Source organism: Dipteris shenzhenensis, chromosome 2, assembly GCF_047967505.1.
Source record: "Dipteris shenzhenensis isolate YYH24624 ecotype China chromosome 2, Dip_SZ_1.0, whole genome shotgun sequence".
NCBI classification, from domain to species: Eukaryota; Viridiplantae; Streptophyta; class Polypodiopsida; order Gleicheniales; family Dipteridaceae; genus Dipteris; species Dipteris shenzhenensis.
In genome coordinates this window covers 44020089-44046222 of record NC_141597.1, presented here as the reverse complement: position 1 = coordinate 44046222, position 26134 = coordinate 44020089, and the positions used below count along the sequence as shown (strand labels likewise).

General features: G+C 38.1%; 1 protein-coding gene across 1 annotated transcript; it reads left to right on the top strand.

Moving 5' to 3' along the window:
• Window positions 1–7661: 7661 nt before the first annotated feature.
• On the top strand, window positions 7662–14816 carry LOC147904806 (uncharacterized). Its single transcript, XM_087392462.1, has 6 exons — window positions 7662–7806; window positions 7961–8232; window positions 8449–8669; window positions 9127–9412; window positions 14496–14621; window positions 14736–14816. Exons 1-6 carry the CDS (start codon window positions 7662–7664, stop codon window positions 14814–14816), a joined length of 1131 nt encoding a protein of 376 aa, XP_087248588.1.
• Window positions 14817–26134: the final 11318 nt, after the last annotated feature.

Genomic DNA, 26134 nt, shown 5'->3' with positions numbered 1-26134 from the left:
TTGCACTAAGGTGGATATTTATTCTTGATGTCTTGAACCCTCCGTAAACCTCAGTATCAAGTGAATTGATTTTTGAGTCTTTCTAATCCATACTCTTTTTCATATTTTTATTCTCTTTCCCCATGGGCTAATGCATGTCTACAAAGTTGACCATTTCTTCATATGTAGGACTAGGCATTCTTTCAACTTAATCTTGAACTAGTGAGGATGAGCCTTAAGGCATCCAGGTATGGCATACCCTTGAAAGACTCCTTAAGTTCCTTCACATGCATAATCCATTTGACACTCAATGAGATCCTATAAAATCAAGGAGGCGCTCTCCCAAATATTAGAGAGGCTAGATAGAGATTCCTTTCATTAGTGTGGGAGATTAATGGAAATCTATAGTTCTATCAAGTTCTTTCAATAGGATTCCATTGATTCCTACTTTCTACCCCCTTATCCCTTAGTCTATGTTGTGACTTGTTGGCTTGCAATGTAGTTCAATTGTGAACCCCTGATGTTGATGCATAATGGATTTACATCGTTCTTGTGGTCATCAAGTCCTTGGCACAAACTTTGTGCCACAACTGAAGTGATGGGATCCAAATGGAAATCGAACATGAAAAGGTACAAAATACTAGATGGATGATGAGAGAAACATTAGAATGTGCTCCAATATTGCTCCAATGAAGCCTCCAAGTTATGCATAAAGATTCCCATTCAAGACTCGATTCTCCTCTCTCAACATAGAGCATCCTAGGTGAATTCAAGATCCATTGCTTTGTGCTTGCACATAGAATACATAGACCCCTATTGCTTGTCATCAACAAAATATTTGCAGCCCAATCTTTGAGACTTGGATGAGAAGTTTGATTGATTGATATTAAAGAAAAAAAGGTCAGTCAAAGTGACAGAATCTACCACAATATCTGAGTCAATCAATCAATGTTGGTGGATGTTAGACATAAAATCACTAATCCAAGAGGGGGATTTGCAAATCTTACCTGCTAGTAGGCTGGATAGCTTGGATCCCTATGATGCGTCAACAAGTCACTCCCGAAGGATAAGAGTGTTGAGGATAGTGCCTAGGGTGCCAACTCAATATGTATTATGTTACTACCCTCATCCAAAATCTAGGGTATGGGGGCACAAGGTCCATATATAATATGTATGGATTCCTTACAAAATTTTTAAATATGCAAGGGAAAATTATGACAATGTCCAGTTCTCCATTCCATAAAGCATAAGGTTTATACTTCAAAAAATATGAAATGTTATAAGATTTGTACATATTTTTCATGATATGTGAGACCTAAGGGGGGGGGGGTTTGGATGAGGGGGGTTTGAAAAAAAAAACACTAATATATAAAATCCCAACTCCTTTCAAAATCATGTAACTTTTTCATGAGCTGCCCAAAGAGTGCCCAAATTTCAAGGTGTAAAGAAATATTTGAAGCTCTATTAGTGTAGAACACAATCATGCAAATTTGACTAGCTTTTACTCATGGCATATTGTTAAATTCATCTCATACTTAAAGTTTTCATAGGTATTCTTATTAAAGGGAGTTGGTGCCCCAGAGGATAGTGTAAATTGCACTATCTAGATAGGTTCATGGGAAAAACCCCAACCCTAGTGGGTTCATTTATATATTCTTAATTATTTGGAATATGACATTGTATACAGTTAGCTATCCTCTCTCTCTCTCTCTCTCTCTCTCTGTCTGTCTGTCTCTCTCTGTCTCTCTCATTATCATGGTATTAGAGCACTAGGTGCTCCTAAGCCCTTGCTTGTCAAGGCATTAAGCCCTCCTTGTGTGAGGCATGCCCCCATCTCAAAGCAAGAGATCTAGGAACTTTATTTCTTTGTGTGAGAGAATTTCCATGAGAGAGAGCACATGCTCTTGCTTAAGTCAAGGTGAAAATCCCTCATGTTGAGGCATCTTTTTTACTCTAGATCTTCTTGCAGTAGAGCCCCTTATCCTCTTTGATTTGCATTAGAAAGCTCATTATTCTGAGCTATGAAGATATTGAGGTTCTTTCTGGAGTGTTATATGACATACATAGACTATGTTCTTTGAGATTTCCAAGGTTCTCTAGTTCATTTTATGAGTTTTATGAGGTTATAAGGTTATGTAAGGTCTCTTTTTTAGAGAGAAATAGAGTTCTCTGAGGTTCCTTTGAGAGAGTGGGTTATCTTCTTAATGAAGGTTTTCAAAGTCTCTAAGGTTACTACCTTCGATTTTTGGCATATCCAGTATCATCTTTGGCTCCTGCGACATACATCACTTAAACGAGCTCTATAACAAACTACTTTTAAGGCAAGCATTTCATTGACCAACAACAAGAAGCAACAATGACTACAAAAGACTCTCATAATGGTAGAGAGAGCGAAGCTTAAGCTTTAGATGGGTCTCCTTGAATTCACGAGGCCACAAGATTGCGAGTTCTAGCAGCTAGCAACCAACTTTATAGCAAATAATGTAGTGCACGATAGCAAACATCCACTGCAACATGCCACGCGCAAGCTTCTAGCTAGAAGGAAGCCAGAAGAAGACATCTACGATAGATGGGCTGAGCCAAACGTCAATAGAAACTCTAGCACCACTACCATCCACAACAACAAACTCAACAATGTCAAAAGGCACAAGCAAAAACAATGGCCATAGATTGCAAATAGTCAGGCATCTTTGACTAGGATAGCACAACACATAGCAGTAGGTGACAGACAACAAAGGTAAACCATCTAGAACAACCTATGACTTCTGCAAATACATGTAAACATGAGCGACTTGCAACAAAGCTTTAACCTAAGGCATCCATAACATTAGGCACTAGCGGCTCACATAGATTGGCGATTATACACTATTGCAACACTAGCAAACATGCCGCACTCACATTCATAGCAATGAACCTTGATGGCAGAACACAAAGGCACAAGCAGGTGAAGGTGACCCAATGGATGAACAATGTACGGGCTTTAACAAAGCTCCAAGCACAAGACAACCCTACTGACCTGAGAACTCACCAGAAGAGGATGCATCAAATTCACATCTACAATGAACACACACAAAATCTCAACAATGCCTTCATCTCTTGATGTGATTTTATTCAATTCGTTGTCGCTCAAACATGCCATTGCTTCTTGCAGCATTTCCTTCCAAGGTCTCAAAACCTTAGTCTATTAAAAAATGGCACATGGCAAATAGGTTGGTTCAAACCAAGTGTGGTTAGGTTAGTTTTGGTCAAGGTCAAGTTTGGTTAGTAGTCATGGAAGATTGGCTTATCCTACCATGTCATCATCCATGTGTCATTACCATGTAAGAAAACACGTGTCTACCACGTCAGTACTTAATTCTTGCACCACATCAAAAAGCATTCATAGGTGCAACATCATCTGTCTAGTCAACATGCCACATCAGCATGTACACATCATGAATGCCATGTAAGCACACAATGCTACATAGGCAAACTTTTGTAAGCAGCATGTGAACATCAATGTCATGTCATCCCACTGCCACATCACCACATGGCGCATCATCAATTTGGACCCTTCCTTGGACTAAGTGTGGTGCGAATTTCAAATGACTATAACTTTTGATCTAGATGGGAGTTTTGAGATGATTTAAAAACAGAAAATGATTGCCAGATTGTGCTCTACGAGCTAGCACCTTACATCTATGTTCCAATTTATTCACATGTAAAAAACATGAAATTCTCTTCATTGGAGCCACATCTTGATCCATTACAACCACCACCAACACATCAAATGAATCAAGATAAAATTCATTTGCTACATTTTGTGCTTTGATGTGTAGTCTATATTTAGACTTGCATAGCCTTAGAGGATATTGAACTCCACCAAGCCAAGTAAGACATTTCCCATTGGGGCATTCCTTTTGGATCTATCATTGGTGTGCACATTCACACAACTAACACTAGTTTAGTACATGCTTGGCATTTGGCAGTCCATCACATTAGTGTGATAGTTGGCAAAGTGATCTTTCTCGGATATTGTACATTTGCACACACACATGCCACCGATCTACAACCATATTTATTAAATATTTTTGGCATTAGTTCCTACACACATACACATCAGCCTTTTATAGCCTCTTGGTTATTTTCAATGCATATTCTCATGGGTAGACACTATCATTGGTGCCTCTTGCATAGAGCACCACACTACCTCTAACATGGAGGTATTCACATCAAATAGTTGATGATACACTAGTCATGACTCTGGATGATGAGATCCATGGGTGGAAAAGAGAACCTACTTTGACCCTTCATTGCCAAAGGGTATGTAGAGATTTATGATGCATGCATGGGTCCAACACCATCTACTGTCACACCAAATGCACATACTCAGTAGGAGTACACAAGTGATCATGTAGTTTAACGTGAGGTAAGTCCTCAGTATGAGGCTGTCACATCCCCAACATCATGTGGAGATAGATGTCACAATACATCTAGCTCCTTATGTGATTCCACTCCATTCCAACATCCATCACTAATGCTTTCCCCTTATGTGATTCCATTTCAGCATTTGGATCACTAATTCTTTCACCTCTGACATGGAGTATAACTTAGACATAGGTTCCATCAGTAGTTCAAATCAGCAAATCAGTCTACAGGACAATCTAGAATTAGCATAGTTATGCCACATTGCACCACCCTTGGATCTAGTTATCACCACCATCTTAGATCAATAGAGCATTCCTCAACATGAGGACATTTATGATTTATGCATCAGTGTAGCCCTACCCTAGTGTAGTGGACATCATAAACTTGGTTAAGCCATAGCACAACATGGGGAGTCTCAGTGTTTTTGTCTGCACTTATGGTTGTCATATATAGTCCATACTTGATGCAAACTCTTGCTTGGGTCTAAGACTACAGACCTATCCTGACATCAACATTCGACACCTCATATGCCTCAGATACAATCTACGCATTCTCACTTTAATATCAAGCTTCTAGGCCTTCTTACTGTCAGCTCCTTCTTGATGAGCCTATGACAGATGCTACATCCCATGTCGATGGATGTTTAGCCATGCACATATTATGCGACCTTCAACTCATGATAGTTGAGCATATAGGTTTTACAGGCCACCATGTCTTATTAGTTTTTCAAGCCTCTTCTTTAGCAAAGCACATCATTTCGGCCAAGCATTTTTATAGCCCTTGGATCACTCTATCCACATTGACTATGCAATCTTTTACGACCTTGCATCATATGAAAGAGATGACTCTCTTGTAGCATTCCTCTGACATTATTGTGAGTTCTTTTGGGTTGGTGACAATCTTGTATGTCATAACCTATCGGATCACATCTTCACAGCTACACTGACTAGGTTCATATGATCTGAATGCCTCTTCTATAGTGCAGCTACACCCCCATGATGACTTATGAAATGTTCAACACACAGCCATACGTGCAAGCATTCATGCAATCATCTTTTGATCGACCAGTCTTTGATCTAGGTGGGCTTCTTATTTTTTGGATTCCCTTCCTCATCCCTTCAATATATCTTTTGGGTTTTATTCCCAAAGGTGAAGGATGACTCACAACATAAGAGGGGAAAATGCACATTATGTATAGGATCTAGTTAGTTGTACGCATTGTACAAGTTTCTGCTACATAGTCATTGTGCTCACACTTGCACATACTGCTCTGATTCTTCTTAGTTTTCTTCTTCAAATTTGGATGCTATCTTATGCACCGTACAAAATCCACAAAAAGATCTTGTACATGCACTCTCTACTTACGTAGTGCATTTAAGAGGGCCCATGTTGAGAATAGTGTAAATTGCACTATCTAGATAGGAATGATGGGCTAGGGTTTAACCCTAACCCTAAGGGATTCATGTATATCTTTCTAGTTCTTTGAAATATGACATAGTCTACAGTTAGCTATCTGGTGTGCACTCTTCTCTCTCTCTCTCTCTCTTCCGTTATCAGAGAGGAGGTCATGGCTAGTAATGAAAAAAGATTGCTGAGCGATATCAACACATATCATGCCATGTCTTGAGTAGGAGGGCAGAGAGCATCAAGAATGATTGTAGACAAATTTAATAGAGTGGTGTGAGTTTGCACCAAAGGATAGATGCTAGCTGCTATAGTGAAAGCCACACCATGTTGAGAGAAACAAGCTTAAGGCTAAGGAGCTGAGAGGCAAAACCATAGCTTGGTTGCTCAATGAAGAGCTTACCACGTCCACAATTCAAAGTTGATTCATTTGTAGGAGGGGGGGATTGCGTGTCATAGAAGGAGGCATGTAACATTGTAAGGGGCTCAAGTGTTTGCCTCCATCCCCTCCTAGATTGCTACAGGAACTCCAAGGAGAGTGAGGGTTTTGATATCGGAATGACTAAGTATTAGTGCATCAGTTGAATTATAAAAAACTAGCTCGGATTTCTCCCAGTCATATAGGTGAATATTTTGAGTAATTTAGTGTAAAAATTCAAAAAAAGGTTTCCTAGTACTATGTGTTAAGTCACATCATTACATCATTTTGGGTTCTAGAATCCAAGCTAAGTGTGAGAACTGTCAATAGGGTTGGTTGATCCAGAATTCAAATGTCCACCATATGATTTTGAAAACCTCCATAATGAATAATATTAGTTCCACCTCTCTTACTTTTTTTGTGGCATTGGTACTTACCTGCATTGCTTGTAGTGCCGCCTCTTCTTGCCTATTTACTTGCTATTGGTGGCACTATGACAAGGTGCTACTTTACAAAAAACTTTGTTTAGTACAAGCAAACACCCTCTACATTTGTCACACCGCCTTGCACAGAAACACTGATACACGACATGCACGTGCCGCCATATTAGTAATGAGTGAGAGGACACCACAAGCCCAAACCATCCGTTGCACAACATATTGCTTGCCACGTGCCAAGTTTGACCCCAATGTTGTTGACGGTCAAAATTAGCGATGATTGTTGGTTTCAGGTCAGAAATCTGGAGAATTAGCTTTCTCGATTATATTGTTTGCTTTGATGCACTCTAACATGGAGACCGCTCGCTTGACAAGTGTTCATAGAAAGCCTCCAAACTATGTACAATGAATTTGCTACATTTTCATTTCTCAACTAAAAGAAATATTTTCTCAATTTTGTAAGAGGGCAAGATGTTAGGCAATTTAGTTATAATAGAGCTAATAATTTTTTGAAAATTCTCATGAAAAACCTTGAAATTTTAGTTTGGTGATTTGTTGTTCGACGTGAACACTGTGCAGCTTGACGAACGCTCTGCGCTCTTGAACGGCGACGAAGTCCTTCTGAACTTTGAGCGGGTATTGTTTAGCGCTCCGGTGTGTGGGAAAGGATCCCGCGGACTGAGAGCTTTGGCCCTATCGGTCTGGGTGCATTGAGAGCTTTGGCTCCAACGAGGCAGCTGGCAGACGGCGAGAGAAAGGGAGAGGTAAAACGCTTGATTAACGTTTTCTGCAGTTGCGAACAGCCCTAGGCTATGAAATGCATACAAGCTTTTACCTTGAAATCAGCACGCATTGATGTTACCGCCAACAATAATCATTGCGACGCTACGTTACGCCCTGGGCGGATCGTTTCTCGCAGTTCGCACGGAGGTTTCCTACAAAGTAGTGTGTCCATACGCTGAGTTTGCGGCAACTCCTAGCCCTTCCAGTGGTTAAGCAGCTCAACTGTGTACTTTATGGAAGAGGAACAATTGAAGTTTATTGTCCTTCCGGATGGACGGCGACTCGCCTACCTCGAGTTTGGCTGCACAGACGGATCTGCGACGCGATGTATGATCGCATTGCATGGATTGTTTTCCTCTCGTTTCGGAGCAATGCCAGGTACACAATACGCTCGCACATAGAAGAAAAGACCTCGTGCATCAATAATGGAGAATTAAAACCAGAAATGGGCGGAAAAACGGGGGGGCAAGGAGCTGATTGAATGAGTGAAGGACGTGAGTTGCAACAATGCTGATGAACTTACAATGCGCAGGAGCCAGAGAGGAGGTAGTACGGGAGTTCGGCGTGAGGTTGATTGCCATCGACAGGCCAGGTTATGGCCAAAGCGATCCGCATCCTTCTCAAACTTTCCTTTCAACTTGCAAGGACATTGAGGCTCTGGCTGATGCGCTTCATCTCGGCAAGAGGTTTTGGCTGTTTGGCTTTTCGATGGGTGGAGCTTTCTGCTGGGCAGCGGCCCGTTACATTCCCGATCGGATTGCAGGCATAGCTATGTGGTCTCCTGTCGGCAACATGTGGTGGAAGGTAAAAATTTCGGCTGGCACTTCTCGATGTGGAAGCAACTTCATTGTCAAAATAAGTTTCTCATGTATCAAATATGGTCTCCCGTCGGCAAATTTTCTTCGACATTTCAGCCTAATTTCATTAATTCCTGAAGCAATTCATATCATCGAATTGTGCAATTTAGTCTTCAATCGCTGTAGAGTGAAGTGATCTCTGAGGTTTTGGCCCGTTCAACAGGCTATTCCAAACGACGAGCGCGAAGCAATGCTCTCAACCTACTCTCTTTTCGAAAGACTCCAGTCCTCCTTCTGCAAACATGTGCCGTTCGTATTCATCAAATGGTACACCAGAATTTTGTGCTCGTTCTTGACTGATCCTGGAATAGATTTGACGACAGGAATGTCACCTGCAGACAAGAAGTGCTTGGAGCAGGAGAGGAACAGAGAGCTAGTGTTCAGGTACAGACTCCAATCAGACTTTAGAAAAGCAAGCCTTAAAGGCGAGTCCAAATTCGGTTTAGGACTTCAACGAATCCTTTAAACTGTTGATATAAGGACTATTACGAATCCTTTAAACTTTTGATATTATAAGGACTACTAGGAATCCTTTACTATTTGCAATGTACTATGCTAGAACCAATCTAGGCTTAACCTAGCAATATACTAGGAATCCTTTAAACTTTTGATATTTGCAATGTATTGTGTTAGAGATACTCTAGGCTAAACCCAGCAAGGCTATGATGCGAAGCTTGTAAGGTCTAAAAAGCCAGAAGCCCAATTTGAATCCTGCATTCTTGAGTTTAAATTTTAGTTTGCCAGTTTATAAGGACCACTAAGAATTCTTTTGGTATTTGCAATGTACTCTGTTCGGTGTTAGAACTACTCTAGGCTGAATCCGACGAGGCTATGAATGCAGGGACAGAATTGAATCATTGAAGAGGAGCAAAGGCTTTGGAGTGGCAAAGGATTTTGAGCTATTGAACAGAGGCTGGGACTTTGAGCCAGCAGATATACAATTGAAGGGGAGGAAAATCCACATCTGGCAAGGGCAGGAGGATCCTAGGGTACCCCCAATGTTGCAACGATTGGTACAAAAACAGGTGCCTAGCTTTGTGCATCTACACGAGCTTCCAGGCCAGGGCCATGTCTCCTTGTTCTTTGCTAACACTGGCTTGGACCGCATTACATTAGAAACATTATTTGTTAATGATGGTGAATTAATGGACATCCAACTAGCAAGTCGTCTCTGAAGAAGATTTGAACCATCTTATTGTTCCTCCCTATGCTATTTGGCAAAGGCGGCCTCTAACGTGCCTCTTACTTAGCAGAAGCACTTTATGATAAGGGTTGTATCCTTTCATGCTAGTTAGCACATCTGTCACATTAGTTAGCACATTCATCCATGCAAGTTAGCACATTCATCCATGCAAGTTAGCACATTCATCAATGTTAGAACATTCATCCATTCTAATAAGAACTTTCAATTATATGATAGTTAGCGCCTATTGTATGATAGTTAATATATCAACTTTTGGATAGTTAGCAGACTACATGTACCAATTTTATGATAGTTAACATATCAATTTTGTGATACCTAGCACTTGCATGTACATGTTTATGATTTTATGATAGTTAACACATCAATTTTTTAAAAAAAGGTTGAGTTGTTTCACAGATTCAAAGCTTGTCATGAATCAGAATAGTTGTAAGGCTAAATGGGTTAGAGTGAGTCAACATTCATTATACCTGTGGGTCTGGTTTGCTCCTTTGATTCCTTGTGTCTTGGGGAAATTATAGGCCACGAACACGAGGGCTAGTGGATGCGAGTGTTTGTTGTGTGTTCTTAAGGGTGGTCTATACTCCGATTCCTTGCATCTTGGGAAACTTGCGGGCCACGATCATGAGTGCCAATGAATGCGTGTGTTAGTGAGCAAGCTTGACTTTTAAGCTAAGGGTCTTAGGTATGGAGAGAAGGAGGAGACGAGATGGCAATGACTTGAGCAGAAATAGGGCACGTGTTGTGACTACAAATGCACAATCAGAAATGCTTGAAATTAGAAATGCTCGTCCATAATCTTCAAGACGAGTTGTGACTAGGCAAACTGTGGATGCATCGATTCATGCCCATGCTAGTATTCATATGCCTGAAAATGTTCCCAGGGTTGAAGAAGGAGTTGCAGAAGAGGATCTCATTGCCAAAATAGGCACTACCCCAATGCTTGATCCACCCTGTGAGGTTGTTAACCAAGATACGGGAAGAGGACTTATGCGGGTGTCACAATTGTCTCAAAGAGTTGTTCCACGTGCATAGGGAGAAAAACATAAGTCACATGGTCCAAAGTGGGACTTTAACATTGTATTCAAGATTTTTGGACTTTTTCTCTTGTTTTGGACTTTTTTCCCAAACCAATCACCCCCACTTCATACTGATCTAGTAGACTCAAAAAGGGGTGTTTTTGAAACACTCTATATATTTATCTTTGCAAATTATGATCTTTAGAAGCAAAGGTGTAGGTATAGTGAGTGGGAAAGAGAATGTGATGGGAGACATGTGGCACACCCCTAAATATGTGACCACATAGGGCTTGATCCTTACATGCCCACCTAAAGCTTAAGCCTTCTATTACTAGCTAATTTTAAATTATTTTTTAAATTTTATAATTAATTCTTTGATTATTAATCTCTATTTTAAAATTAATTTCTTAACTATTAATTAATTTTTATTACTAATCCTTTTCTATTACTAAATAATTTTTTGATTAATTATTAGCTTATTGATTTTTATTACTTCCTGTTAATTCTTTAATTATTAATTACTTTTATTACTAACTAGTTTTTTGCTCAATTGATACTTAATTTTTTAATTTAAACTTAATTATTAATAGATAGAATTCAAGAGTTGTTCATATCAACATAGAGGTGGTATAAAGATACACCATTTTGGAAAATGATGTATAAGATCATCGAGAGGGGACCACCACATAGGGACATATCTTCTCTTATGCTACGGAATCTCTTTTTGAGTCATCAGACTCTTTTGCTGCATCTTTAGTCGGATCAAGTCTACCCAAACAATGTTTGATATGTGCGAGGTTGTTGTCAAGGATCGTGATACTTTTTTCCCACATCATACTCATGCTATTTTTAAGATTTCGAGTCCTTGATTTTCAACAATGGATGATGCTACTCACCTCCACTTCAGCCAAGGCCTCTTTATTTGGAGCCCATTCCCATTTCTTTTCCAAACAACCCTCAAAGTTTTTTCATTGTATACCTCTTTGGGAGATTTTTTATGGTTTGGGTTCATACCATAATGCTGTGAACATGCTATTTGAGCAACATTTGTGACACAAATTGGTCCCCCTTGGTCATCCAACTCTGATTGTCGATCGGCCGCATAAACGGCAACAAAAAGTCCCTCTTGGATTTCATCGGATGGTACAAACTCTGGCAACGGCTTATCACCCTTCCTACCACAAAATTTACAAGGCAAAAGGCATTGCTCAGCTTCTTTCATATCTTTAGCTAGAGTGGACTCTCTAGAAAATACAACGTTGAAAGTAGCACACGCTCATGGGATCAAGACTCTGTGTTTGCCCAAGTGCAACCACTTTATTTTTTCTATATAATACCATATCTAAACCCTCTTCAAGGGTGAAATCTTGCATTGGAAACAAAGATAATTCAATTTAGTAATGAAAAAAAATAAAATTTACTTTCTTCTAAAATAATTAAAGTGTTTAGGATCTAAACCCTAATCCTAAACTCTAAAGACTAAAATAATAGATTTAGTTAATATATATTTGTTTAAAAAGTATTTAAATTAGGATTTAAATATAATATTTATTATAGTTAATTAAAATATTTTAATATATTATGATATATTAAGATCCAAAATACATTTTGTAATTTTTAAAAAACTTTCATATAAATTAAGATTTAAATATATTTATTTAGTATTAAAAATATGGATATTTATTTTTAAATATATTAATATTTTAATATATTAGCATATATTAAGATTTAAAACATATGGCATTTGGAACTCTGACACTTTGCAGCTGTACATGTTGACCTACAATCTCACATGTGGGGACACATACACACACACAATGGGAGGGGGAGGATAGACAAGGAGAGGGGGTTATATAACCTATTATGTACTATTAATATAATATAATATATATATATATGTATGTATTTTATATATATATAATTTCTATATATACATATTTAAAAATATAATATATATAAACATATTATATTTAAAAATTATATATATGTGTGTGTGCTTGTGTGTGTGTATATGTGTGTATGCGCGTGTGTGTGTATGTGTGTGTGTGTGTTTGTGTGCATGTGTATATGTGTGCGTGCACACGTGTGTGTGTGTGTGTGTGTGTGTGTGAGGGGAGTTAGTAAATGTGGCTTGACACACTATGAGAGAGAGAGAGAGAGAGGGGGGGGGTGAGAGAGAGAGAGGGAGAGAGAGAGGAGGTGTGTGTGTGTGTGTGACAGAGAGAGAGAGAGAGAGAGAGAGAGAGAGAGAGAGAGAGAGACCCAATGGAGCGCGTCTCTAACTCATCATAGACAGGTCCTAGTGCTCGTCTTTCTTTCCATGAATCATGTAAGGGTGTATTTCTAACCTGTGTATGTATCTTTGATGGATATGATGCTTTGCACAAGCCTAACTTTAGTAAGATTAAGGCCTATGCAAAGTATGAAACACTTGTGCAAAGGATAGACACTTGGAATATCATTTACACAGTTGGACATGCATATTTCCTTGTTCACTTACTTGAACCATGAATCTTGAATGAGTATTAAACACATAAAGCATGCTTCTTGTGTTTTGGATGGGCATGATACTTTACATAGGCCTTAATGTAAGTCCTTGCAAAGTATCATACCCTTGGAACATCATTTGCATGGTTGGACACACATATTTTCTTGTTTTCTATTGAAATCCTAAACCCTAAATTATAAACCCTAATTTAATGGTTTAAAATTTAAAAAAAAATCAAAATGCACAAGTAATTTTTTAAAAATCCTATCTTTTTTAAATTAAATTGAAAAAAAAAATCAAAATGTGAAGAATTCTTTTAGTAAATCCCCATTTTGAGCTATCAAATTGAAAAAAAATCCAAATGTGAAATTATATTTTTTTGGGAAAAAATGCAAAAAAGATTAAAATCAGTAAACATTTTTTGAAAAAACCTCAGTTTTGCTAGTAATTTAGGGAAAAAATAAAAATATCTAGAAAACTCCCATTTTGAGATCTAAATTTGAAAATATCCTTCAAAAGTGAATTTATGTTTTTTGGAAAGAAATTTATTAAAAAAACAAAGTAGAAACATTTTCTTCAAAACCCTCATTTTTTGCTATTAATTTATTTATTTTTCTCAAATTTAGAAATATTTAGATGAAGGTCAAAGGAAGCCTTCTCTAAAATAACATTTTTTGCTATTAAACTATTTTTTTCTCAAATAGTTAGAAGTTCAAAGAAAGCCTTCTCTAAAACAACATATGGTGTACAATATATGTGAATTAATCATTTTGCTCAGTTTTATATATTTTCTCTAAATGAGCTACATGTTCAAAAGAAAGAGGAGATGTGACGTATGCCATATGTGAATTAATCATTTTGCTCAATTTTGTATTCTTTCTCTAAATGAGCTACATGTTAAAAAAAAAGAGGAGATCTAGCATACGCCATGTGTTTCACATTACCTTACTTTTTTTTGGAATCGCGCTAGAAGTTAGAAGCCTTCCCACTAGCTCGTACTTGTGAAATGACTGAGTCTCTCTCTTTATATATTCCTAGCCCTTTTAAAAAAACTCTTCCCGCCCATCTTTCCCTCTGTTTTACACAAAATTTTTAAATTTTAAATTTTTTTCTTTTAAAATGGACTTCTTGAGCATTGAAAGGATCCCAAACACAAGCACTTTCTTGGATATAGACGTGAGGGCTTGCAAAATCTTGTAAAAACACCAGCACCATATCCTCCGCCTTCTTATCCCCTTTCCCCTCCTCCTTCTCATCACGTTCCTTCTCCTTTTTCCTTTCAACCGCATTTGCCTTGCTTCCTTGCAAACAATTTTGGTTGCCATCAATTCGTGGTTGTAAATGGAGCATATCATAGAGGGAAAGTAGATCGATTGCACGATTTCCATCTTCCGAGAATATGCCTTTTCAAAGCTTCGTATGTTTTTTGCCTAGAGACAGCAGATTCGGTTCTCAAATCTTTAGCTTGCTCTGCTCTCATGAACTGCATTGCAAACTTGTAGCTCGGCTTCAACGACCCTGGGGCTGTAGAAACTTCCCTTCCAAGCAGCGGCTTGTGGTCGCTACTCAATTCTCCTTTTCGTCCAACCAACCTTTACACTGACCTCCCGCTACGTGAAATTTCCCAGGTAACTGTTGACTGTATAAGATTTCACGTTAGCAGAGTTTCGGTTATTATAATCCATCTCACGTTACCAGAGTTTCGGTTATTATAATCCATCCCTCTTTCAAATTCTTTGCAGGTTCCCTCTCCAACTTATATGCAAGATCGGCAAAGAATATTTGAAGCCCTGTTTCCTGACAACGACGTTCTGAGAAGCTGAATGATGTAATCTTTTAGTCCACTACAGCAGGCTCGCAGTTTCCACCTTTCTTCACGATTGCGATTACCCTGATCATTGCTCTTTTTCTGGCGATTAATTTCCCGAAGAATTTCCCTTGGCGTGCAGGAGGAATAGCGTATTTATATGCAAAAACTTGGCGAAGTCGTGGGAGGAGCAGATGATGGCGTTGGGGTGGTTGGGGAAGCTGACCTACTGCAGGAGCCAAGAAATCCGTGCAAAAAGATGGAAATTGAGCGCGAGTTGTAGCTTTTCTGAAGCTGATGATGAGGATCTCCACCTTTGACCGAAAGAGCAGATTTTTGCCCACAGGGGTCCATGTGGTCGATTGTAACTGCTCTTCACATTTGACAAATCAAAGAATTGTGCCAGAGAAAGAGGCAGGATCAAAGAGGAAGGGGAGCGGGTCCCCACGCCGTGAGCATGCCAGCAGACTCTGGTGGCGAGGTGCCTGTGCGGTTAGAGACAAAGTATAGGTCATAAGACCAGTCACCAGTCCTTCCTTGGATCCGAGGCCTACCGACTGCGGAGCACGGGTGGAGGAGGGCAGAGGAAATCAATCACAGCGGGGGGGGTGGGGGTGGAGTGGGTTGGTGAGAGAGGCCAGCCCTCTTGGGTGCCTGGAAAGGGCGGCGATTGGCAAGAAGCAGAGCTGCAGGGGAGCAAAGACCGACAGCGAGAATGAGCGAGAGAGAGAGCGAGCAAGCTTTGCCCGACTCTTCGTTGTTACCGTTCGTATACCGTGCTCTTGCAGACCGTGAGAAGATAAGAACGATGAAGGTGGCGTGGAATATGGCGTGGGCGTTGGAGGAGCGAGAGTGGTTGCTATGGCTGAGAAGCCATTTGGTGGCTTTGAGGGTGGGAGGCGGACGGGGTGGCGGCGGGGGAGGCCAGGTTAGGTTAGCTTCGCGACTCGTTTAAGTTAGTTCTTATGTTAGGTTAGTGCTTACGTTGGTCTAGCTAGGTTAGATTAGTTTAAATTACGGTAATTCGATTAAGTACGTTAGATTTAGTTTCATTGAGTTTCATTTAGACTTAGTTCGATTTCGTTTAGTTTAGTTTCATTAGATAAATTACATTAATTTAGTTTAATCTAATCAACTAGTTAGATTAATTGATTTAAGTTATTCTATTTAAGTTAATTAACCAATTAATTCTATAATCAAATTACTTAATTAATTAAAGAAAATTAATAAATTATTGGATTCAAAAAATATTACTTATATATTCAATTAAGATGAGTAAATTTAATGCATTTTAATTAATTTAATCTATTTGAATTAACTTAACCTATTTCATTTAAACCATTTTAATCTATTTAAATTAAATTAAATTAATTTAAAGTAGTTGAATCAATTTAAATTAATTTCAGTTAAGCTATAATAAATTTAAGTTAATTTATAATAAAATTCAGTTAATCTATTTAAATTAATTAAATTAATCTATATAAGTTAATCTACTTAAATCAATCAATTAAAATTAATTTAATCTATTAAAATTATTTAAATTAATCTATTAAAATTATTTAAAAATAGTAAATCAATGAAATGAATCTATTTCAGTTAATCTACTTAAATCAATTTATTTAAATTAATTTATTGAAATTAATTAAATCTATTTAAATTAATATATATTTAATCTAAGTAAATCTAATTAAATTAATCTATTTAATTTAAGCTACTCTATTAAGTACTATTTTTTAATTAATCTATTTAAACTAATTAAATTAATCTATAATAACTCTAAGTAAATCTATTTTAATTAAATAAATTGATCTATTTAATTTAAGTTACTCTATTTAAATTAATTAATTACGGTCAATGTATATTGAAGCCCCCTCATGTGAGACCTAATTGTACCAACAATAACCTCCGCATGCTCCTTAGGCTCCACCTCATTCACATGAAGCACCTCACATTCCATAACCCTTGCTGAATCCATCCTTGCCTGCATATCTTTAGTTGCTAAATAAATTAATCTATAATTATTTTAAGTAAATATATTTTAATTAATTAAATTCATCTATTAAATCTATTTAAAATTATTAATATATGGTATACTATTGAACTAAATTTATATAAGATATATAGGTCAATTGAATATATACTAACTAATATAAGGTTGATTATTTTGATTTAGTTTAATTAACTACTTATATTAATATTAGATTAGCTTGTATGCATTGATTTAAATTTATCTAAGATATATAAGTCAATTGAATATATATTAAACTTATGTTGAATTTTAAAAATCTGTTTAAAAAAAAATCTTTTAGGAAAATGTTTTTGAGAGTTTTTTATTAAAAAATAAAAAATTTGGGAAATTTTTTAAAATTGCAAACTTTGAGAAACTTAGCATTTTTGAGTTGTTTTTTTATTTTTATAGTACATATCAAATCATATATATAAAACAAAAAGTTCTCTCCTCTACATGCATTTTTTGCTTCCACTTGGATTCCCCACCAGTGACAATATAGGGGGACAAGCCCCACCCTTCATCATAAAGTCAGTTGAAACAAGCAGGCATCCAATTGTAATTGAAAATGGCCTACACTTAAACGGTGTATTTTTACACCAAGAAGGTGTATATGTACACCATCTGTCTAAGAGAACAAGTCATCTTGATATACTTAGGACTTTGGTTCAAAACTATGTGGTGTCGACGAAAGTGTAATTATTTGGTTAATCATAGAAAGTATTTTTGTAAGCTTATCTAGTATTTGGTAATTTGACTAAATTTGGGTTTTCAAAGTTTGCTAGAAAAACTACCAATGGTTACCCTATATAAGTGGGTGTGTAAAGTTTCAACTAATATTGCAATATTTGTTTTGAAGTATATGGGAAAAAACCATGGGACTATGATATTTAAAAAATTTGGACTTGTAGTTAGTCTAGTTTTGGAATTGGACTTTATACAAGTCCAATTTTTTTGAATACAATGTTCTTTGTTATTAATGTTTGTGACTACATTGAGTGGAAATGCAAGTATTGTGGAATACAAAAATCTAGGGGAGCACCTCGCATAAGGGGCCACTTGCTTGGTGACTCAAGTAAGAGCATTCAGTGTTGTGCAGCCCCAGGAGCTGCAGCAGCAGCTCATACCTTGACAGAGAAGTTGCAAGCTTTTGGAAAAATATGAAGAAGATCAATTTGGGAAAGTCAAGGATCGGGCTGAGAAGTTAGTGTACATCTATGCCAATCATAAAATTAGGAGATATGGGATATGAGGAGAAAGTTCCAAAATGGACCTACGATATCCCGCCAGATACTATACAACCTAAAGCAATCCCATCATTGCAGATTCCAGAACCCCAAGAAGAGGATGAAACTGGGGATTGATGGTGCAACATCCGAGGCGAATAGCAACGAGGAGGATGAATCTGATGAAGATGAAGGAAATAATATTCGGCTTCCACATGGGTCTGAAGATGAGGACATTGATGACAAACATGATGAGGATAGTGACTTGTGAATTGTGGCAATGATGGCAATAGGGTTTTGAATGTCTCATTGTATTTTGAATGTGTTCTTGTTTTTTGATTGCAGGTTGCGGTTTAGGGTTGGATAAGAATTGTCTCATTGTGCATTGTAAATATCTTGTGTTTAGGGTTTGGTGTTTGTTTCTTCCGTGTCACCATCGCATAGGATTCTGGGTGGTAATGCCAATTGTTGTGCTCTTGACCAAGTTCAATTGATCAAGAGCATGTCAACTGGTGTACCACTTTGCCTCATATGCAATAGAATCCTATGCGACGACATGCGGAAGAGGCATGTGCAAAGTTTAATTTCTTGTCTTTGGTAACATTTTTCTTTAATGACTTTAAAGATAAGTTTTAATTGTGTGTGTGTGTGAGAGAGAGAGATAGAGAGAGAGAGAGAGAGCTTGTGATGAAAGTGCATATAATTATATTTCAATGGCAAATAGAAAATGCTTTTAAAGTTTACTTTATATAGCTTATCATGATTAAAGTTTACTTTATGTAGTTTGTCTTTGGTAACTTTTTTTTTTAACGACTTTAGAATTTAATGTGACGGATTTAGGGATTGCATAGTGTTTTAAATTCGAAATTCCAATAGATGCATGGGTTTAGGTTTTAAGTAATATGATGGATCATGGATGCATGGGTTTAGGTTTTAAGTATTAGGATGGATGCAAATGAATATGACCATTGGAATATATTTGTTTTCAATTGACCATAGCCTTTGTTAAATTATTTATTATGAAATAATATATTGACACTATTCCAATTGATGACTTTATGATTGCATGTGATGGAGGCATGTGACTTTAGGATTGCATGTGATGGATTTAGGGATTGCATAGTGCAAAATAATTATGAACATTAGATGCATATAAATTATTCCCTAAGCATTTAAATAAATGAATTCCACTAGATGATATAGTACACCATCAAAGAACTTCAATGAACTTAAAACAAAGGCATATGTTTCCATCATAAAGAGATTGTGTACATATATTTCCATCATAAAGAGAATGTATAACTTCATTTAAATTTCAATGTCATGGTCCTGGATAGAACTGTCCTAAACCCAACACCATGTACAATGCCATTGATAGTTGGGCTTTACAAAGTGGACAAATTAATCTAGCTGGGCAAGTAATTTACTAGACAATAAAGATGAAATTTATGGCCGCAAGGCATAGAGTAATAGCCAGTATAATTATTAAATAAGCATTGGCATATTGGGCACAAGCAATTGTCTAGGCTATCGGAGGGAAGGGGTTCCATGGGATATGGTTGTGAGGATGGATGGCGACAAATAGCTAATCGTGCCTCCATGCTTGCATCTCTGATTAGTGTTGCACGTGCTTCGTGGGCCTCTTGCTGCAATCACATGTTGAGGTCCTCCAACTCTTCAATCGGGCATGTAGAGCAGTAATCTCGTTCTGCAACTTTGGCTTGATTCACGATCTTTCAATTTTTAGGTGTTGGACCTACTCGAACCGGGCCACATTCTCTTCGCGAAGTTGCACCACTTGTTGCTGCAGTGGGCCACGTGCACCCTCCAATGCCCTGTAAAATTGTGATTGGGTGATCATCACTTCTATCGAGTACGCTTGTCCTTGTAAGAGGAGAAGTCTACCTGTATGCCCTTAATGGAGTGCACGTACAAGAATTTGGCGAAGTACATCGCCACTTCATTATGGTGTGGGGGCTTTCCATATACCTTGATGTAGATTTGCCTGGCATTTTGCCGAATCCGTTCATCTTGGCAATTGGCTATCTTCCACCTCCTGTGCTGGTCCAAAGCTTGGGTTGGGGTGCTTCCATCTCCCTCTGTTCTTCTGCGTCTCCTCGCTTGACTGCCTGAGGATGCCTCTTCATCTTCCTCTAAGGCTCCCAAATTGCCTGGAGCTCTTGTTTGGAGACCAGCTTGTTTACTTCTTTCCATTGCATGCCTGCAAAACCAACGCCCATGGTGTTGATTGCTAGTCAGATACTTTTTTGCAATATCTTTAAACAAAAATTAAATTATTATTAAACATACAAACCTTCAGGTTGAGCGTACATGGATGTATGCACAATAGTCTCATTAAAAAAAAAGGAAGCTCATTTTGGGGCCTTTTAGGGTTTCAAAAAAATGTCTCTAAACCAATGAGGAGAAGGCCAACGTAACGTAGAAATTTCACAAAAAAGGCAAAAATATGAAAAACAAAATAGTACTTTATTTTGTTACAAGCGTGCGGCATTAATGAGAAGATTTGTTTTTTATTATTTTACGGTTCGCCTGTGGTATCAAGAGATGTGGACCCAAAATTGAAATAGAGCTCCATTTTGAAACCTTCCTGCATGGTGACCCAAAACAACCATCCACTTTCTCTTGTTCTCTGGCGCCATTCCTCTATTTTAACAAGACGAACCATTCCATTCTCTCTTCGACAAGCATTGCTCGTTGCATCCTTGTTGTTGTGGTGCTCTTAAACTTTCAAGACAATAAGCTCCTTTCATCGTTTATTCACTTGTTCTCAGTTTCGTTCATTTTTGTTAATGTCTTACTACTTTGGTGTGTGTTTCTTTGACTTCGCAGGTATTAGAGTGAGGATTTTAGATGGCAACCAAAAACTTTGGTCGTGCCACTAGGAAGCAGTATGTCGCTCTACTTGGCAAAGATGTGGATGTACAAAGTATCTCTTTGCCGCGAAGACCTACCTCACTAATCTCATATGTAGAAGTTTCCAACACTGTGAATGTGGACGGTAGCTGGAAAAGGATAGCAATGGGCGAAAGGAGATTGGGTGTTAATGCAACCCAACAAGCAGAGAAAGCAGTAATCAACTAACACTTTTTTGTCTTCTTGGAAGGGCAGAGTGAAATATTTCAAAGTAAAAAAGAAAGGCACAAGATGTGTTAGAGAGGTTCGGATACAACATGTCTACATGCACCGAGAACTTGTATTACAAGATCATCCTATTTATCTTCCACACTATAGACCCAATTGTAAGTGTATTTGTGTAATGAAATACTTGAAATAAAATATCTATTTCATTCGATGACATACAATCTCTTTGCTTTTGTTCAGATATATATCCCTCATCATACGAAGAGTGGCAACCACTTGAGTGCATACTCGGATTGGGGAGCTACAGTACAGAGGTAGAAAATCAACAACCCTGGCTAAATCGGGTATATTTTTTTATGATCACTTTTATCAATTGATGGACAATGCTCACTCACACATTTTATTAAAAAAGCAAGATCTCCTAGCGTGGAATACAGTTGATTGGCTAGTCCATGATGGCAGCATCACAGAATCCTACAGAGCCAAATTATTTTCAAAAGTACAGCATTCCCTGAAACCAAATATTGCTACCAAGATGGTTAAAATCAACGTTTTCATGCTACTTCAGTTTTTATAGAACTTTTTCAGGATTATCCAGTTAAAGTTTGTAAGACAATGTTGACTTTCAGAGGAAAAGGGTATGATGAAGTTCCAATTCCAAAATTTTTGGATAATGGTTGGGATAGAATGGTGGCTAACAATGTGTATTATGAGGTTTCTCATAACTCCATCAACATTAAGTACATGATTGCCTCGCAAAATTTTATTTTCTCTTTTTACTATAAACGCAACAAGATGATAGGCACAAAACTTGTGGCAATGGACCAAGATGAGAGGTCATCAGGTCTAATAATTGAAATCAATGTTATTGAGAATGACATCCTTCTAACATCCATCTCACTGGGACAATGTTGCACTCTCTATGAGTTATGCAATGACATTATTATGGAGACTAAGAACAATATCCATAAAGAATTCTCATTCATTTTGAACAATAGGAAAGTAAGTTGGTTTCCACCCTATGTTTCTCCTAATTTGACCACCTTGTGCTTCTCCTAATTTGATTCTCTTTACATTTGCATAATACATTTACATATTTCTAAAAATTTATTTTTGCAGATACTTCAAAGGAGCGAAAGAAAAATTCAATGCAAGGACATTGTAAACAGAACAATTCAGATAAAAATGTCTTGTATGTTTCAACATAATCCATTGTGCCTGTAATGAGATTTATTTGGCCATGAATTCTCATGGCAAATGTGCTACACTTTACATCAATTTTCTCTACTCTCGATAGTGCCTACCATACACCCATCTATCATTGAACAAACAGTACTATAGAGGTAATTGAATTTTCTTTAGCAAAATGATTACAAGTATCATTTGTTTTTCTACTATTGCTCAGAATCTCTCTCTTGACTTTTTAGCAGTGGAGACTCCTGAGAATCTTCCAATGTTGCTCAAGTTGCTACTACTGCTGTGGATCCTGCTGTTGTACATCCTGCTATGGATCCTGTTGCGGATCCACTTGCTCTACATCCTGTTGTTGCACATCCTCCATTGGTACTGCCTCCTCCTGCATCCACTCCTCCTGCATTGACTCCTCCTACTACTTTGGTGTCCCTGCCTCCTCGTCCATGGGCTTAGGCTTGGGCTCATGCTGCTTTGACGTCCTTGTCTCCTCGTGCATAGGCTCGGGCTTTTGGAAAAGATTAAGCAGCTCATCAACATTGACACCTTCTAGATTGCTAGTGCCTGGGACATTCTGAGCCTCTTGTTCAACTCAGAGATCCTCAGCACCTTTTGAGGCCTCTCTTGTATGGACTGGTTGGTCTGGTGCTAGACAAGGGGAACAGTGCTCTAGCAGCTTCAGAATTGTCTTTAGTCTAAAGCTATGTACATATTCAAAGCCAAAACTATCCTATTTCATCTGCAATAAAAACAAAGAATGTTTTCAATATTTTTTATCAATGCATTAAATTTAAAACTTCTCAAATAGTATGCAATGAAAGCACTCACAAATTCAGGATGTTTCTCTGAAAAGTATGTGTCCATCATATATTTGGCACTGATGAGAGTCCTCCATCCATTGGAGAAAGGATCCTCCTATTGTGGTGTCTGTTTTATCAAAATAGAAAGCTAAGATGTATATTGGACTATGAAGAGTGCAAAAATAAGAGGGAGATAAAGATAAGTGACAATGATTACTGTCCCTGCAATGACATTGGGTGAGCTGAATCTAACATCTTTAACTTTGGATCACGGAGGTCCAGTGCATCCATTAGTCTTTTGAGACAATTGCAATGGGAATGAAGGGTAACAAATTATAAAATTCACACTTCTGCAAGTAAATGCAATATGGCTAACTTTTGAAGAGAAAACTTGAAAATCGTGTTTTAGAGAAAAAGTATAGGCAATGACTGACTTTCAATTTCAAATCTTGGTGGGTACCCTTTAAGGAGTTGAATGTATAGCATATCTTTTGCTGTACATCTATATGTACCAAACTCCAATGATTGTTGCAAGAGAAACAAATAACATGAGGGGACTTGACCAAGAGGGTGTAAATTTAATTTAAACAATCAGGATTTTGACAACAAAGGGTAGTAGTGGAAAAGGTAAGGGAACATACTCTGAGCAATATGGGAGGAGAATCATATCAAGCACATCAAAATAAAAAAAATGAAACCACTTGGAAATGCTTTTGGTTGATGTCTTGTTATCTTTCAGCTTGAAAGATATAGCTGGATCAACTATTTACACAGAGTGCTGAAGGCTCTAGTGGATCCGACTCTTCAAAAAACTACAAAAAATAACTTCATTTAGCTTATGAAAAAGTGAATGCTACAAAGACATAAACACAATCGACATAGAAATATATACTTACAGTTATAGAGTTGCAAGCATGATTGTGCAAGTCACATGTTTTTCTTTCTGTGCTAAAGCCATGATGCAGTCTTCTGTCAAGTCCAAGTCAGGTCATCATTCACAGTCTGGATGGCTACTTTGATCCTTGGTCCAAGTTGTAGGAGCTTCTGCTAAAATTGTGCCATCCTCACTAATGTCTGGGATTGCAAGACAAACACTATTTCTTTGACTCTTTCCCTGAGGGACTCTTCATAGGAAACCTTACCTCTGGTATGAAGTTGGTGAAACACCTCTAGAACCTTGAATCCATCATCTTTAGGTTTCCTGGCTGGAGGTACTAAGAAGATATCTCTAATTTTCAGATCATCCGAATCCTCTGCAGTAAGGATCTTGTCATATCTATATTTGACCCTGACAAGTGTTTGGATGTCTTTCTTAATGATGGTGACCCTATGTGCATGTGTTGCTACCATCATGGTTTCCATGAAAAACTCTATGAGCCACTCTTCAGCAACTTCTTGGAGAGTAAGTAGTGCAGTCCTTTGCCATCTAAAGTCCACATGCCAGTTCATGCGTATTGCCTTGACTATGGAATGGTGCCATGGGTACTGCATATCCTATGGCTTTTTGAGCCTTCTTGATCTCCATCAGGATAGATCTGCTTTGGCTCACTCTTTTCTTCCTATTTCTTGCTAGCATGTGCATAGGCTTCCCCTTCTTTGAAGATTTCTAGATCTGGATGGAGCTGTGGTAGCCCTGCAATGTCAGGTCCTTTTCCTTTCCTTCTGGCTGTTGCTTTGGTTCTTGCCATAGTATATTGTGCTCTTCTCTTGGAAAAAAACCCAAACATCACAAGGAAATCAGCAATCTAAGAGTTTGCTTGAAAATGCGATATGGTGTGAAAAGATAGAGAAAAGGCTGAAATCACGTTTTTCAGCAAATATTTTTGGACATACCCCAGGAACACCCAACATGCTAAAAGTTTTCTAGAAAACGTGATATGAAGGAGAAAAACAAAGAACAAGCTCAAATCGCATTTTTGAGAAACTGTACTGAAGCCTACTCTAATCAATCAGTTTGGACTCTACCATCCTCCTAAACCCTACAATGCAGATGAGATGTGCTCAAAAAAACAACTTGTAGAGTGCCTTTGAGAGAAAGCTATGGAATGGTCATTTCACCTTACTAACAGGAAAAACCAATGACTTGTGACAGATTGCTTACCTCCAGGCTTGTGTGTACAGCTGGAGTTGGAGCTGGGGAGGTGTGAGATGGACCTGGGGAGGTTGTGGCTGGAGCAAGTGAGGGAGGTTGGATTTGGAGCTGCAGTGGGACTCTGTGATGGAGGTAGTGAGGTTGGAGTTGGAGGTGGTGAGGTAGTGAGGTTGGAGTTGGAGGTGGTGAGGTTGGAGGCAACTGAAACTAGAGATAGGGATGAAATGAAGGGTAGCTCTACTTAGAGGGGGTTTTGTCTCAAAATCCGTGCAAACAATGATGAGGAAATAAATGCACAGGAACCTAGAAGATCATTTTCCACACGTGTGGCTGACAAGACAGATGTGACATGCATTGGAAACTGTGCCCTATCCTCTTATCTACACTTTCTCCATCCCTCTAGCACTTCTGATCTACACTTTTCTCCATCCCTCTAGCAGTTCTGATTTGCATCACTGCCATCATCATCCCCACCCACCCCCCCAATCATTATCCCCCCCCCCTTTACTGCACCTATGCAAGAGCCACAGACAAGTCACTAGGGCCAGTCATCGACATAAAAAATCCAAGTACTCATTCTACCACTTAGGAATCTACTATATATGTTTGCAGTAGTGTTTTCTTGATCTGTGATTGTGTAGACCTCATCTTTTCTTAGGTGCCAATACTTGGTCCATATAGGATAACATTTTTTTCTAGAAAACGTGATTTGAGGCTCTTTTCCATAATAACACCCTATATCGCGTTTATTAGAAAACATGCTAGGTGTGCACAAGCTTGTAGGGAGGACAAAATGAATGATACTCTAAAAAGCATGGTCTAAAAATAGGTGCATGCAATCACTACATACTCTAAATATAGTACCTTGAAGACCAGTTTTGGCATGTGTTTTCTCCCATCATTATCCCCACCTAC